The sequence below is a fragment of the Ciconia boyciana genome, chromosome 1 (assembly GCF_034638445.1).
Source record: "Ciconia boyciana chromosome 1, ASM3463844v1, whole genome shotgun sequence".
NCBI classification, from domain to species: domain Eukaryota; kingdom Metazoa; phylum Chordata; class Aves; order Ciconiiformes; family Ciconiidae; genus Ciconia; species Ciconia boyciana.
The window spans coordinates 190,534,150-190,546,878 of NC_132934.1; the positions used below are offsets into that span (position 1 = coordinate 190,534,150).

A 12,729-nucleotide genomic window follows, 5' to 3' on the forward strand; every position below is an offset into this window, starting at 1 on the left:
CACTCTTCTAGTGCCTAGAACCCAAATGCAAGACACCAAGTCTACCCTAGGGATAGAGCAGTGACACACTGCACAGCCCAGTGTGGGGTCTGATAATGAAATTTGCTGTTTACGAGAGAGGTTTTTCCACTGAGCACCACTACAGCAAGTATATCTGGCATGTAGCTGATGCAGGCAACAAGCCTCAAGGTTCTTCTGAAATTTTCTAACAGGGTCCGATTCCTCCCCTGCACTGCCAGAGTTGGCTGGGTTACTTTTACCAAGTGCACAACTGCAGACAGCAGTGTGAAACTCCCGAACCTGGGATAATCATAGAAATGGCACTAACTAATGTTTAATACAGTTTCATCTTCAGTTTGTGTTACACATAGACCATGCACGGAAGGGACCATACACAGAATATATACAGATCAGAATGAAAGACAGTCTTTGCCCCAGGGAGAGCAGATTTCATGAGTGAGAGAAAAGGCAATCAGAAGGGGCAGTGTCCAATGCTCGCCTCTTTGGCCATTCTCACTGTGACTACAGGCTTCACAGCAAAGGAGGGCTTTAATTACAGATCTTACAGCAGTTAAGGATGTGCATTTGCACATGTTTAAAGAGCTGTTCCCAAAACACAGGGGACAGTACAAGTAACGTGTGCAGGTACAAATTAAACACATAGAAGTAGTAGTTGGCCTTCAAGCTGATCAGGAACATTCTCATAGTCTACAGTGGAAAACATTCAATGAAAACAGAGGTGGGTTTTAAGGGCTTTGAATATGAACTTTTTTCTTGCTGTTAAGGAGAGAGGAAAGTTTTTGGTGTGACCTGTGGGTTAGGAAAGGGTAAATACATGCAGTATATTTTCCATGGTAAAGATTGAAATTATTTGAACTTCAACACATGGGAATTGTCAGAGTGGTTGGGAGAAGACTGCATCAAACTGAAAGTGCAGTTCACAAGACATACAGGAAATCACAAATCTGCAATACCCATAAGACACCAATTCAGAGAAAAACTGAACTCAGGCTAAAGAAATTGCCATCAAGACCATCATTATTTACAAAGATCTGAAGTGCTTGAAGGTAAAGCCAACATAGCTTGGTTATTCTTTTGCTGAGTCTGAATTCCTTATTTTCTTGTCATGGTGTACTTGAGAGATTCAACTAGAAGCCAGAACCCCAACAGCTGACATTGAGTTTCAGAGCAACACATGCAAGGATAAGATCAGGAAGACACTGTTAAGTCATTTTAACTTCATATGCACAGCAATGCCCACACAAGGTATCAGACAAGCAGTCTGAGCTTGTTTGTTCTTTGGGCCCCAAATACTAGACATGGTGACCAAATCCTATGCAGACCCAGTCAGCTTTACAGCTTGCAAAACCTGGCAGGCATATCCATTTGTGAGCAAAACAATCACCAGACAAAGCAATACTTACATAAGGCTATTATACATAATGGCAGTAGTGGAAACCTGAAATCAATCACATACTGGCACTGATGGGGATCTTTAACCCAAAGGTTCTTTGGTGCTAATAATTTTGAATTAGTTTAATTTAATCGAGTCATCACTTTCCTTCATAAGATACTTATGATACCTAAGCAGGCAAAGAGAGAGCAAAGAGCCCCAAGCTCCTCCCTTTTATTCTACGTGCCAAAACTCCTATCACTCTTGCACAACAGGAATTGTTTTGTCAACTCTGAAAGGGATTAGGTTTATCCTTCAAGAGTAGCTAGTTCCAGTTCATACCATCGCCTTGCTTACAGAGAGCAACAGAAAAAATGGTTGCACATAATCAGTTAAAGGGCACAAACTCCAGGTTATTATCATTAATATCAAGCACAACTACATTGCTTCTTCTATACTCTCCCATCTGAGCTTAGCAAAGCCAATTGTTTTCTTTCATCATATAACACATTTGTAAGTTCTTCAAAACAGTTCAAATTCAGCCAGGCTGCTACTTGTACCAAATTAGCCTTAAACAGACCTTGATCCGTCACCAACATCCTTAGACACCGCTATAACACACATAGTTTCAGTACATGTGCACTTGAGAAACACTCTGCAGATCCTCTCCACTACTTTTGCTTCATTATTCCAGTTTTCACAGCACTGATCATGCTTAAACCTCTAACCCACACTAACAGTCCTGTGAAATAACACGCCTGATCCCCCATCCCAGGGAGTTGTGTCTTTGTGTTTGCCCTGGAAGGCCAAACCTGCTTCCTTCCATCTTCTCTGTAACGACCCCTCAGAGCAACCTCTTACAGCCCAGCTCACCTCTTCTCGCTATCTCTTTGGCTGTGGCCTTGCCAATGCCACTGTTTGCACCGGTGACCAGAAAGGATCTTCCAGCCACGTTCACCTCCACATCGGCTGGATTGAAGTGCTTGGAAGCAGACTCATAGCCGCTCCTGAATAAATCAGACATGTGTGAGAAACTAGAAGAGAGTCCTTCCAAAAAACACAGGGGAGGGTTGAAAAGCGCTCTCCCCTCACAGCTCAGCATACACTAAACGCCCCCCTCTCCCCATTACTCTCCGTACTCGTGGGACAGGCCAGTGACACTGCAACGGGTGATGCAGCAGCAACTCAAGGCGTTTGCCCACCACAAGCCACATGGCCCAAACTTCGACACTCGGGAGGCGGCCCGGCTGCAGCCCCTGGGCGGGTGCCTGAGCGGGCCCGGGGCGGGCCCAGGCAGCGCCGCCGGGCAGCTCTCACAGATGAGGCGTTGAAATTTGTCCGCTCTGGCGGGGGTGGGGAGGCTTCGATTAAAAACACAACACCACCACCACCTCGAAATGGTTAAACGCCCGCGGACGCACAGAAACGCCCCCAGCCTAGCCGCAGCGCCCGCCCCGCCGCAGCGCCCGCTGCCGCCCCACGCCGCGCTCTGCGGGGCAGCCGCCGCCCGTACCTCGTGTACTCCCGCAGCCCCTTCACGAACCACACGGCGTTGCGGTACCAGGACATGGCGCTGCCGCCGCCACAGCGGTGCTGGCCCCGCCTCTGCCCTTACATAAGGCGGCCGGCCCAGTCCTCCCCGCCCGCCGTTAGGTAAGGGCTGAGGGGCGGCCCCGCCCTGCCTTGCCCGCCATCGTTACCGGCCGGCCGCCAGCATGAGGGGGAGAGGGGTGCGAGGGAGGGTGGCGTGTATCGGAGGGGGGGGAGAAGTTGTGCCCCTTTCCTCCCCCAGAGCGGTTTGTGTGTTGTTTTTTCTTATTCCTTCCATTTTTCCCTTTCTTTCTTCATTAGCCAGCAAGGAAAGGAGGCTGCTGTTAGCCACCCGACCTGGGTGCCTCAGCCAGGCGGGCGTTTTGGCGAGTGCCGCAGCTCGCCCCGACGGCGCTGGAGGCTGCTGTGCCTGGTGAAGGCGGTGGCAGAGGAAGGAAGGGGAGTTTCCCAGGGTACCTGCTGGGGACAGATGCTGCTGTCAACCAAGGCGGGGCTGGAAGTGGGGGTGTCCTGTTTTGGGAAAGGGGAGCAGTGCTACAGGACCTGGGCCTGCATCCTCTGCTCTGGAAAGCTGTCAAAGGGACGCTCTTTCCAAAACAGAACCAACCGTGTTGTGCCACGGCACACAGCATTTTATGTAACAAATAAATGCATGAAACTCTGGGCTCCTACTAATGAGGTAAATCATACCAGTAAGAAAGGGTATGCAAGTAGCCGTTGCAGTAGGGGGAGTGAAATTTAAAATGTGTTTTCAGTTCTTCTCACATGTGCATTGGAGCTATGAAGCCCAAGAGAATCACTTGGAGTTGCACATCTGGGCAGCCCATGTTAGCCATAAGGAAGTTGTCATTACAGGTACAGTTACGTTTAAAGCATATTAAAGAACTATGCACTTAGGAAGTTCAGTCTGCAAGCTAGATGTATTTTAATGTATTTTATGCAGGGCGACATGCAGAGAAGCTACTTTGCGAACCCTGTCTAAGATTTCAAGACCTGGTTTCAATAGCAGAGATAGGGAAGGAATGGGAATATTCTGTCTTTTTTGACCCTGTATGATAGCCTAATACTTCTTTTCCTAAACCTGTTCACTCTGGCAAAGGCCTCATACTAAAGTCTTCCACTTTCTCAGCACGTTGTGTGAGTATTACGCTTACACAAAAGGTACTTCCCACCGTGAAGTTCAAACTTTTGAACTCGGCACTGTCTGCTTGTACTAGGTATTGTGTGTGAAATAAGAGTTTTCAGAGGGCAAAAAGACACATTTTCACAGTGATATTTTCTTCCATTCAGAGACCATCCAGCTAAAAGTCATACCTTTGCCTGAAATCTGAAAATGCTTGTTCTTATTAAAACAGTTGAAAGAACTTATTTTAAACCAGCAGCCTGGGTCAGTTTTAACTGATTTTGTTCTTGGAAGTGGCTAGGAGTTTTTGACTGAAGTGTTCCTAAACAATTCATCTTGGTTCTGATGCTTGAAATGGAGACTTCTGGTCCAGAAAAGAACAGCTTGGCAATAGTGTGAGTGGCAGAATGTTATTTCCTATAATGGTAAATGAATGGCAGCCTGAACTACAGATACATACTATGATGTCTGTAAGTATATAATTGTGAGCTATATGGAAATAGTTTTGCGATCATCACCTACAACGTGCAATTAGCAGCCAAAACGGTACAGCCTGGACTGCTGTAATGCTGTTAGGTAATCACACTGGCTGTGAACAGAGCAGATGTTAGGCTTGTGCGAGTCCTGCGTACAGGCTGAGATAATGTCCCCTCTTCCTACTTTCAATCCCTTGCCCTGCTAGGCCTTCAGCTTCTCCCTTTCCCTCACAGCCTGTACAAGTCTGCCTGGTCACCTTCCTCGAACCCTGGCTCAGGGAAAATACACAGCAGGGGAAAACCAGAGAATTATGTGGACATGCCTGCTGTTACGAATACCCAGGCAGAAAACTGCAGTGCTGCCCCACATTTTTATGCTAGTTAGAGAATGTCTCACCTTGGGCTTTGTATCTCAGTGTGCTGTCAGGAGAACAATAATGTTCCACGGTTGCTTACACCACAGAATTAGCTGCATTCTTTGCAGGAAATGTGGTTTCAGTTTGAAAAACATTAGCAAACCCCAAACAAAACACCCTGTGGAAGTTCCTGTGAGTAAATGCAATAAGCCAGGTTGTGCGTTATTCCCTTGTCATTTCTTTGTTTACTCTGTTTATTTCTTAAGCACTGACAGTACGGCTTAGTACAAGCAAAACTGGATGATGGCTCTGATGTGTTTTGTTTGTAGTTTCAGTCTATGTTCTCATAAATTGAGGGGTACATCCCTGCAGTCTGCTGACCTCTGAAAGTAAATGGGGTGTATGCAGATACACAGAATTCCTTGCAGGCTATAAACCATTTGGACTGTAATCAGCAAGATGCTGGATGGTGCAGCCCTGAGGTACTAACCAATGTAAGTATGCATGGCAGAAGCTGTCCCATGTGTCAAACACAAAAATATATTATGGCAGCCAGACAATGGGAGCAGCTCATAATATTTTGGGGTTTAAGCAGTAATGGGCAATTACTGCATATTACTCTTATGAACATTAGACAAGGTAGGATTGTTAGGAAGACATTTGAATGTGGGGTTGGGAACCCGTGTCATCCTGGTACACACACAAAATTCTCTGATGATATTATATAAATACTGTAGCACCACTACTGTGATGTTAGCCATACCCTTCTAACAAATGCAATTTTCAGGAGATTTTGTAAATGCTGAGAAATGATGCCCTTGCCAGAGTGCAGCAATCCCTGAGCACACCTCAGCTGAGAGATTTCTGCTTAGAAACACTTGCTTTTTCCATACTGAGGGCCTAAGCTTGCACCCAGAAAGGAATTTTCACAGCACGGTGTTGACATATCCGTGCATAAATATTTCAGCCATGAAATCTCTCTCTGTGTGTCTGAACAGCTTCACACCAGAAGCGAGCTGTTGCATGCTGTCCTGACACCTAGATGTTTCTGCTGCCTCATTTCACCCCCTGTGATGTTTTGCTTTTGTATTGTTGTTGCAGAGGCAGGAGACTGTAGAGATTGTATGAGTCCTCTCTGCTAACCCAGTCATCACAGTGATGGGGCAGTATGGGTTGTGTGCAGAAGAAAGGTAAGACATAGTTTCACCAAGAGGTGGCTGGTGCTAATGAAGGGTCCGCCTCGCTGTACTCTGAGGCAAAATTTCTGCCCATATCAAGAGTTTTGGCTGCATGTTGCTTTTTGTACTGAATTCTAGGTTGATACACCTTGTTAGCTGAATTAGAATCCATTCTGGAGCTTTGGAAATTTGCAAAGTTTCAGCTTTTGGTTTCTTTCATGATTGCTACTAGCTTAGCATTAAACTCTGATAGGACACTGCTCTGAATGTGAGGGATTTTTTAGACATGGAATTCTTCTCATGGATTGGCAGCCAACATCTCAGATAGTTGTCACAGCCTGCAACTGATCTATATGTGTAGCCTGGCTCCCCCGCTGGAAGGGGGGGATCAAGAGAGCCACAAGTCTGTTGAGCTCCTGACATTGCCCTTATTTGAGCACGGAACAAAATGGCTTCACCCTGGCTAAAAACAGCCTGGTGTTTAGCCCTGATAAAACATACCCAAGTTAACTGTTCCCCTTGAGGCCTACAACACTGCAGGTATATCTATACTATCAAATAACTCATAGCGTATTCCCAGGTCCTGATCCTCTTATTGCCCATAGTAGGCAAACGATTGTTGATGCCCAGGCTCTCTTTAAGTATTAAACAGATATTTCTGTCCAAAACAAGCTCAGACATCGTCAGGGGAGATAGTTTGCTCAAGGGATAATTCGTTCCCAAGCACTATGGATGAGACTGCACCAGGGTTAACGCTGCACAACTTGGCTTAGCACTGGTGATCCTGCATTCAAGTAGATGCATTTACCAGTGTAGAAATAGCCCCCGAGTCTGTTATGCAGGCCTTCCACAAATGCAGATAATCCTTGAAGCAAATAAAAATTCTGGAGTGTTGTGACTGTGAGCATCTAGGTATTAGGATTTTTCATACAGTAATGAATTGAGAATCTCAGTATTTTCTTAAAACACAACAGCTGGTGAAAAATGCCTCTCTGGCCCCCAGCTGGACTAATATGAAAAACACACCTTAGACTTGATTCATCTTTGTACCTGTCAAAGAGCAAGGAGTTTTAAGCAAAGTTTTAATTGCCTCCCAACACAAAAGAAAAGTTGAAAATACCAATTGCTGTTGATGGCTGTGTGTTTCAGCATATTTCGTATTTTCTTCCCAGGGGACAGATCTAAAAGGTAGATAGAGTACTCAAGAGCTGAAAAGCAATTATATATTATACAAGATGTTTAAGAGCAGCTTCAAGGCCATCTTGCCAATCTCTTTTATTATCCTTTTTTTGTTTTTTGGAGAGGCTAAAATCTCTGTCTTAAGGACAACTGGCTCCTTTGCTTGCTTCCTACTGGAGATCTGGCATGCTGTTGTGCATTCTCTCCTTTCCTTGCAGTTACCAATTTTCTAATTAAGTCTCTGTGCCTGCCCCCATTAAATCAATCAGAACATCGCCACTGATTGCAATGGGAACAGGAGCAGGCTTTAAGGGCCAGATTTGCAGAAAAGCTCGGCATTTATAATTGGGGCCAGGTTTTCAAAGGAAGCAGCAACCATGTGTAAGGCACTGTTGCTGTAGGAGCCACTTCCAACCCTGCATTTGCCATGCTGGCCTCAGCTGTGGGTGCAGAACACTTGAAAACTCCAGCTTTCAAAGTAGTGCTGCTCCAGTGAGTGTAATAGCAATTAAGAGCTGTCAGCAGGCTGGGGAGAGGCAGTCGGCACTGTTCATTTTGCCTGGCTGAAGCAGAGGGTTTGGTCGAAGAGGAACATCCAGGCCCTGAGGTCTCAGGGACGTGTCTGATTGCTTATGAGCAGCAGGGTGAGAGAAGCAAAAGCTGTTCATCCTGAACGCAGGGAGGGGGTCAAAGTTCTGGCATGTGTGGTGTTTTTATGAACAATAGGGTATTTTCTTTGTTGTGTGCTCTTATACCCAAGTCATTGCTAAGTTTGCCAGCCGCTGTCATCAGCAGTGTTGTTTCCAATGAACAGTCAGGCTTTCCCCAGACCAAATAGCCTTTTGTTCTCGGGAAAAAAATGCGGCAGTATGTCATCAGCTCAGCTCAATCACTCCTTTTTTTACTCAGGGGCCAGTAAAAGGAATCTCTTGCTTTGCCTTATCAGAAGTATAGGTTTGTTCCATGAGCTGCTGAGGGCCCTGGTCTCTGAGAGCCTGCGGGGCCTCCCGGGGATAGGCATGTCCCAGCAAGGAGGGGGACTGCTGAGCGTCCTCCCAGGGTGGAAAGAACTGACTGGGAGCACCAGCTAAACCTGCTGCCAACCTAATAATCTCCTATGTATCAAAGAGTTTATGCATGCTTTAGTATATAGCTGTTTTAAAAATAATAGGAGCTTTATAGTTGATTTTCATCTTAGAAAATAAATTTTTTAGTCAATAAAAGATCAATTTTATGATTCCCATTACTTGAAAATTATGTCCTTACAGTACGCAACTTACTTGAACACACACGTTTGTTGCTAGGCTGTGACAGCAATGCAGTTACCTGTACTAATATTTTCTTCAGCTACCTGTTTCTCTTCTTACCGCTCCTCTACTGGATCTTACTGTTCTTACTACCAGCTGTTAGACAGGGTTGCTCATGGGCTTATTGACTCAGGTGAGTTCTGCTATACTCATTCTTTTCTCTTATTTTTCTTATTCGTCTTCAAATCTTACAGCTTATTAGCATTGATTATTCTAGCACAGTTGTTACCAAATTGCAGATACTACCTAGTCATATGTATCCACCAAGAGATATCTACAAGCAGGGCAACAGACACGCCTCAGCTTATATGGTTGCTGTATGTTGTGTTCAAATGCCAAAGAAATGGACTGAAGTTTGGTGTCTGCGAGCAGTCCACATGCTGTGGTAACAGAACCCACAGAGATACGTAAAACTTATCCATGTAAAGCTATGGAGCCAAACCCTCCCCTGCAAATAACCACCAGAGCTGTTTATTAAAAGTCTTATTTCACCTGTTGTTGGACAAATTTTTTTAAAAGTCCAGTAAGAATAATGAGGCAACTCTTTTTCTGTTGTATTCTGAAAATAAATAGAATTTATGAACTAGTGATGTGAAATCCACGCAGAAGTAGAATAGCAATACAAAGAGCAAAAATCAGCAATGATAATAAAAAGGTGTTGTCTATAGCAACTTGTGAATAAGTGTGCATAATGGATTTTTTTTCTCCACTGTTTGCACCCTGTGTACTCATTTCATATTGATACTGAAAGGCTAAATATTTTTTTCCAAAGGACTGAGAATTAAATCCATAAGATACGCAGGTACCTAATGCACATGGATGTCAAGAAGACCTTGTTAAAAAAAGCTTTCATGTATGTTGGCCTACAAATCCACAGTTTGCATCTTGGAGCATCTCTCACATTTGAGGTGCTATACTGCAGCACGGGGAAAGGTATCACAGATTCCCCCTTTGCTTGAGTATTAATGATCGTACAGAAGCGTCAGTATGGCTTAGATTCAAATCTGTGGGCAAAATCAGTCTCTGATAAAACTATTAATCTCAGTGAAATTGCAGCGGGGTTGATTATAATTAGCATGACTGGTAAATGTAAAGTACCTTAATTTTTAAACTCTGATCACACAAGCTCATGCACTTATACTGGTCAATATCTTCCTCCCTGCATTTTTGTTCAAATGAGACATTCGGTAGAAATTCACTGTTACAAATATGTACATGTGATTTCTCAGAACTTCATACAATTTTCTCAGAAACCTGTTATTGCAATATAACATTGTTCTTTTTAGCAGTTTTCTTGTACTTTGTTTGCTTGTACTATGGTATATCAGATGGTGCTTGTCAGCCTTTATTTTCCCTCAAATATTATACTTTCTAAAAATGTTTTCTTTTTCCTCTCATGGCTAGCACCTGTGGGACTTTCATGTACTCCAGTAGTGAACAGGAACCTCAAGAAACGTAAGCCAAGAAGCAACAATTTCAAATTGCAGTCCTGATGTAACAATCCTTTCTATATTATATGTAGAACATACATGGATGTTCATCATGATGCAAAGTCCCTATCAACTAGAATCTGGGGAAGATGAATAATCAGAGGTAAGATTCAAGATAACTTACAGAAACTGATCTGGTTTAGAATGTTGTACAATATATACAAGTTATCACCAGTTTAATCTTAGTAGCCCTTTGCCTGTAAAGTCAAAGCGTTTAGACTCATTTACACCAACTGTTCACATTTCAGGATCTGAGACATTCAGAACAGCTCTTGACATAACCTAGAATAACTTCTGCTTCTTTATTTTTTTCTGCACAGTCACCTCGTTGTTTTAAAGTCTGATACCTTGGGGCCTCATAAAGCTCAGAGCGAGTGCTGTGTGAGATCTACTTCTCCAACAGCACAACGTTCCTGTTTCTGCTCCTGAGGAGATGAGGTCTGTGGTATGTCTGATGCTCATCTTTCCTCTCTTCTTTGGGTCAGCAGGTAGGAGCTGTCTGTGTTCAACATTTGGAATGAAGGAACAAAACATTTGCCTGTCTGGCTGCAGCTTTTAAAATAACTGTGGGAAGCTGCTCCCTAGAGCTTTGGAATATTATGCCCATTGCTAAAGAAGGTGGAATAGCAGGAGGAGAAATATACTGTGGGCAATAAACTGTAATAAGTGTGATTTATTTCATGGCTGCTACCATTGCATGTATGATATGTATATGTCTAGAATCTGTGTGTGCATGCAGAAATGCCTTTGTGTATTTATATTATTAGATTTCTGTAGTATCCACAACTAGAAGTGAGCAGGCTATCTAATCCATTGAAATAATGTATATTTTTTAATTCAAAAGCTAGAAATAGACCTTTGTTTCTCAAGAAGAGGAGATGATTTAACTGCAACAGTTACAGCTGGTTTCCTGCATTGTAGTCAACACATTTCTGAGTTCACAATAATTAGCTTAAGGGTATATTTTGTTCAATTTCCAGAACACATTTAGATTCCTGTGAAAAAAAAATGAACATTTTCAATTTGTAATTGTAGTCTAGTGGCAAAATATTAAACATTTTCATACCAAGGTGTAGACTGTATTTTCAGCCCTTTGACCTTTGGGCTGTAATGGCTTAATTCCCCCACCGCTGTTCGCTGAGGAAATGTGCCTACTTCTCCAGGGACTGAGCTCCAGGTGTCTGGGACACCATCAGTTTCTGGCAATTTTAAAAGTTGCTGCTTGCAAGTTAAGGTGCTGTGGACCATGCACATGTTCCTAGCTTACCCCAAAGTGAGATAAAGTGCCTTCAAACTACTTTCTACTAAACTACTTTAATTTGGGTTTAAGCTGAGCGTCTTGTTTAGGCATTGGAGCAACCCAAGAGAAACTATGCTGCTGATGGTGGGTCAGGAGAAGAGTGGTAACTTAGTAAGTCACTGTAACTTAGTTGTATTTAATCATATGCCCAAAACCAGGTGTCCCTGCTCCACACCTGCATGATTCCAGCCTGCTGAAGGAGACAGTAGCAGTGAAAGTGCAGAAGGCATGCTCAGATCTCTCTGGATACAGAATTGATGGCTCCAGCAATTTTGGAGGTGTTGATGTTCACACTTGCATGTGGCATAGGTTATTGATGTACACAAGCAAAGGTAAATACTATCAATTAAGAATTTTCCTCTCCCAGTCCTAACAAAGCTTTTTGTTTACTCTGTATAACTTCAAAGTATTTCACAAATGCCTTTTGCTTTGTTAATACCTCTTCTATCATTTTGCGTTTGTGCCAACCAGGTACTGAACACTAGCACTGTGATTCGGCAACACTTTCCCAAGATGTCAATGAATGCACTGGGTTCTCATACCTACAGAATTAAGCCTCCATGGTAGACTGTAGAGAATCAGTCAGTCTTAGCCTCCCGTGTATGCGACATAGGCCGTTGCGTGGCTGAAGGCTGATAAATCGTTGCACATCTGCTGAGCTGCTGTAACTATGCTCACACAGGCACACAGAAAATGCAAGGCAATGTGACTTAGCTTACATCTCCTCTGGGCTGAACTAAAATCACCTCATATTTGCTCAGATAGGAGCGCACACATCATCACTTGCTGCAAGGTCACTGGACGCACAGTGACATGGGAATCAATTCAGACTTAATCAGGAGTATAAGCCCTTAATTCTTTGTGATCAAGAATGATTCTAGCAGCATTTTGCAAGAATGGGGAAGTTTGTACTGGAGTCCTATGGGTGGAGTGTGTGTAGCTACTTTCTTGTTAAATTTCTTTTGCATTATCAACTGAGTATAATTTTCTTTTTTATGCCTGTTCCAAGCTTTTGGGTAAAGTTCATGTGTAATGATAAACAGACGCTTTGTTGCATTTGAGTGATGGATGGAGTTATGTCTGCTGATAGGCAATTTCTTAAATACTTTGGCATCTTAATGAATGAAAGATGCTCTCCACTGAAGGTAACATCACTTAGATCAGTTCAGAACAAGACACTGAAATCCAGGAGTCCAAGTGCTGAGCCAGTGAAGTATTTGGGGTGGGAGAGAGGAATTCTAGCATTCCACCATTGTCAGCAGTTATGTTTCAGAAATGTGTAGTACCTTTAGAGAGGCAGTGGAGAGCGTGGGGTGAGCAGCTCTTGGGAAAATACAGCCTGTGATTTCTCCCAGACACAATCTGAGGCCCACAAA

At 43.6% G+C, this 12,729-nt stretch overlaps 1 protein-coding gene and 1 long non-coding RNA gene across 4 annotated transcripts in view; one reads left to right on the top strand and one right to left on the bottom strand.

Moving 5' to 3' along the window:
- DHRS12 (dehydrogenase/reductase 12) overlaps positions 1–3,010 on the bottom strand; it is a 31,968-nt gene extending 28,958 nt beyond the window's left edge. For 2 of the 3 annotated variants that reach the window (XM_072850274.1, XM_072850273.1), the window contains exons 1-2: positions 2,907–3,010; positions 2,267–2,400 (exon numbers count right to left, since the gene is read on the bottom strand). In XM_072850274.1, coding sequence (XP_072706375.1) covers positions 2,267–2,400; positions 2,907–2,962 — 190 coding nt within the window. In that variant the 5' untranslated portion in view covers positions 2,963–3,010. Of the gene's footprint in view, positions 1–2,266; positions 2,401–2,906 lie in introns of those variants that run through there. The other variant, XM_072850275.1, reaches the window with a different exon arrangement.
- Positions 3,011–6,000: 2,990 nt separating this feature from the next.
- Positions 6,001–10,499, top strand: LOC140648478 (uncharacterized). The gene is made up of 3 exons (XR_012041228.1): positions 6,001–6,089; positions 10,086–10,156; positions 10,374–10,499. It is a non-coding gene; the product is annotated as an uncharacterized lncRNA (long non-coding RNA).
- The last annotated feature ends 2,230 nt before the right edge of the window (positions 10,500–12,729 follow it).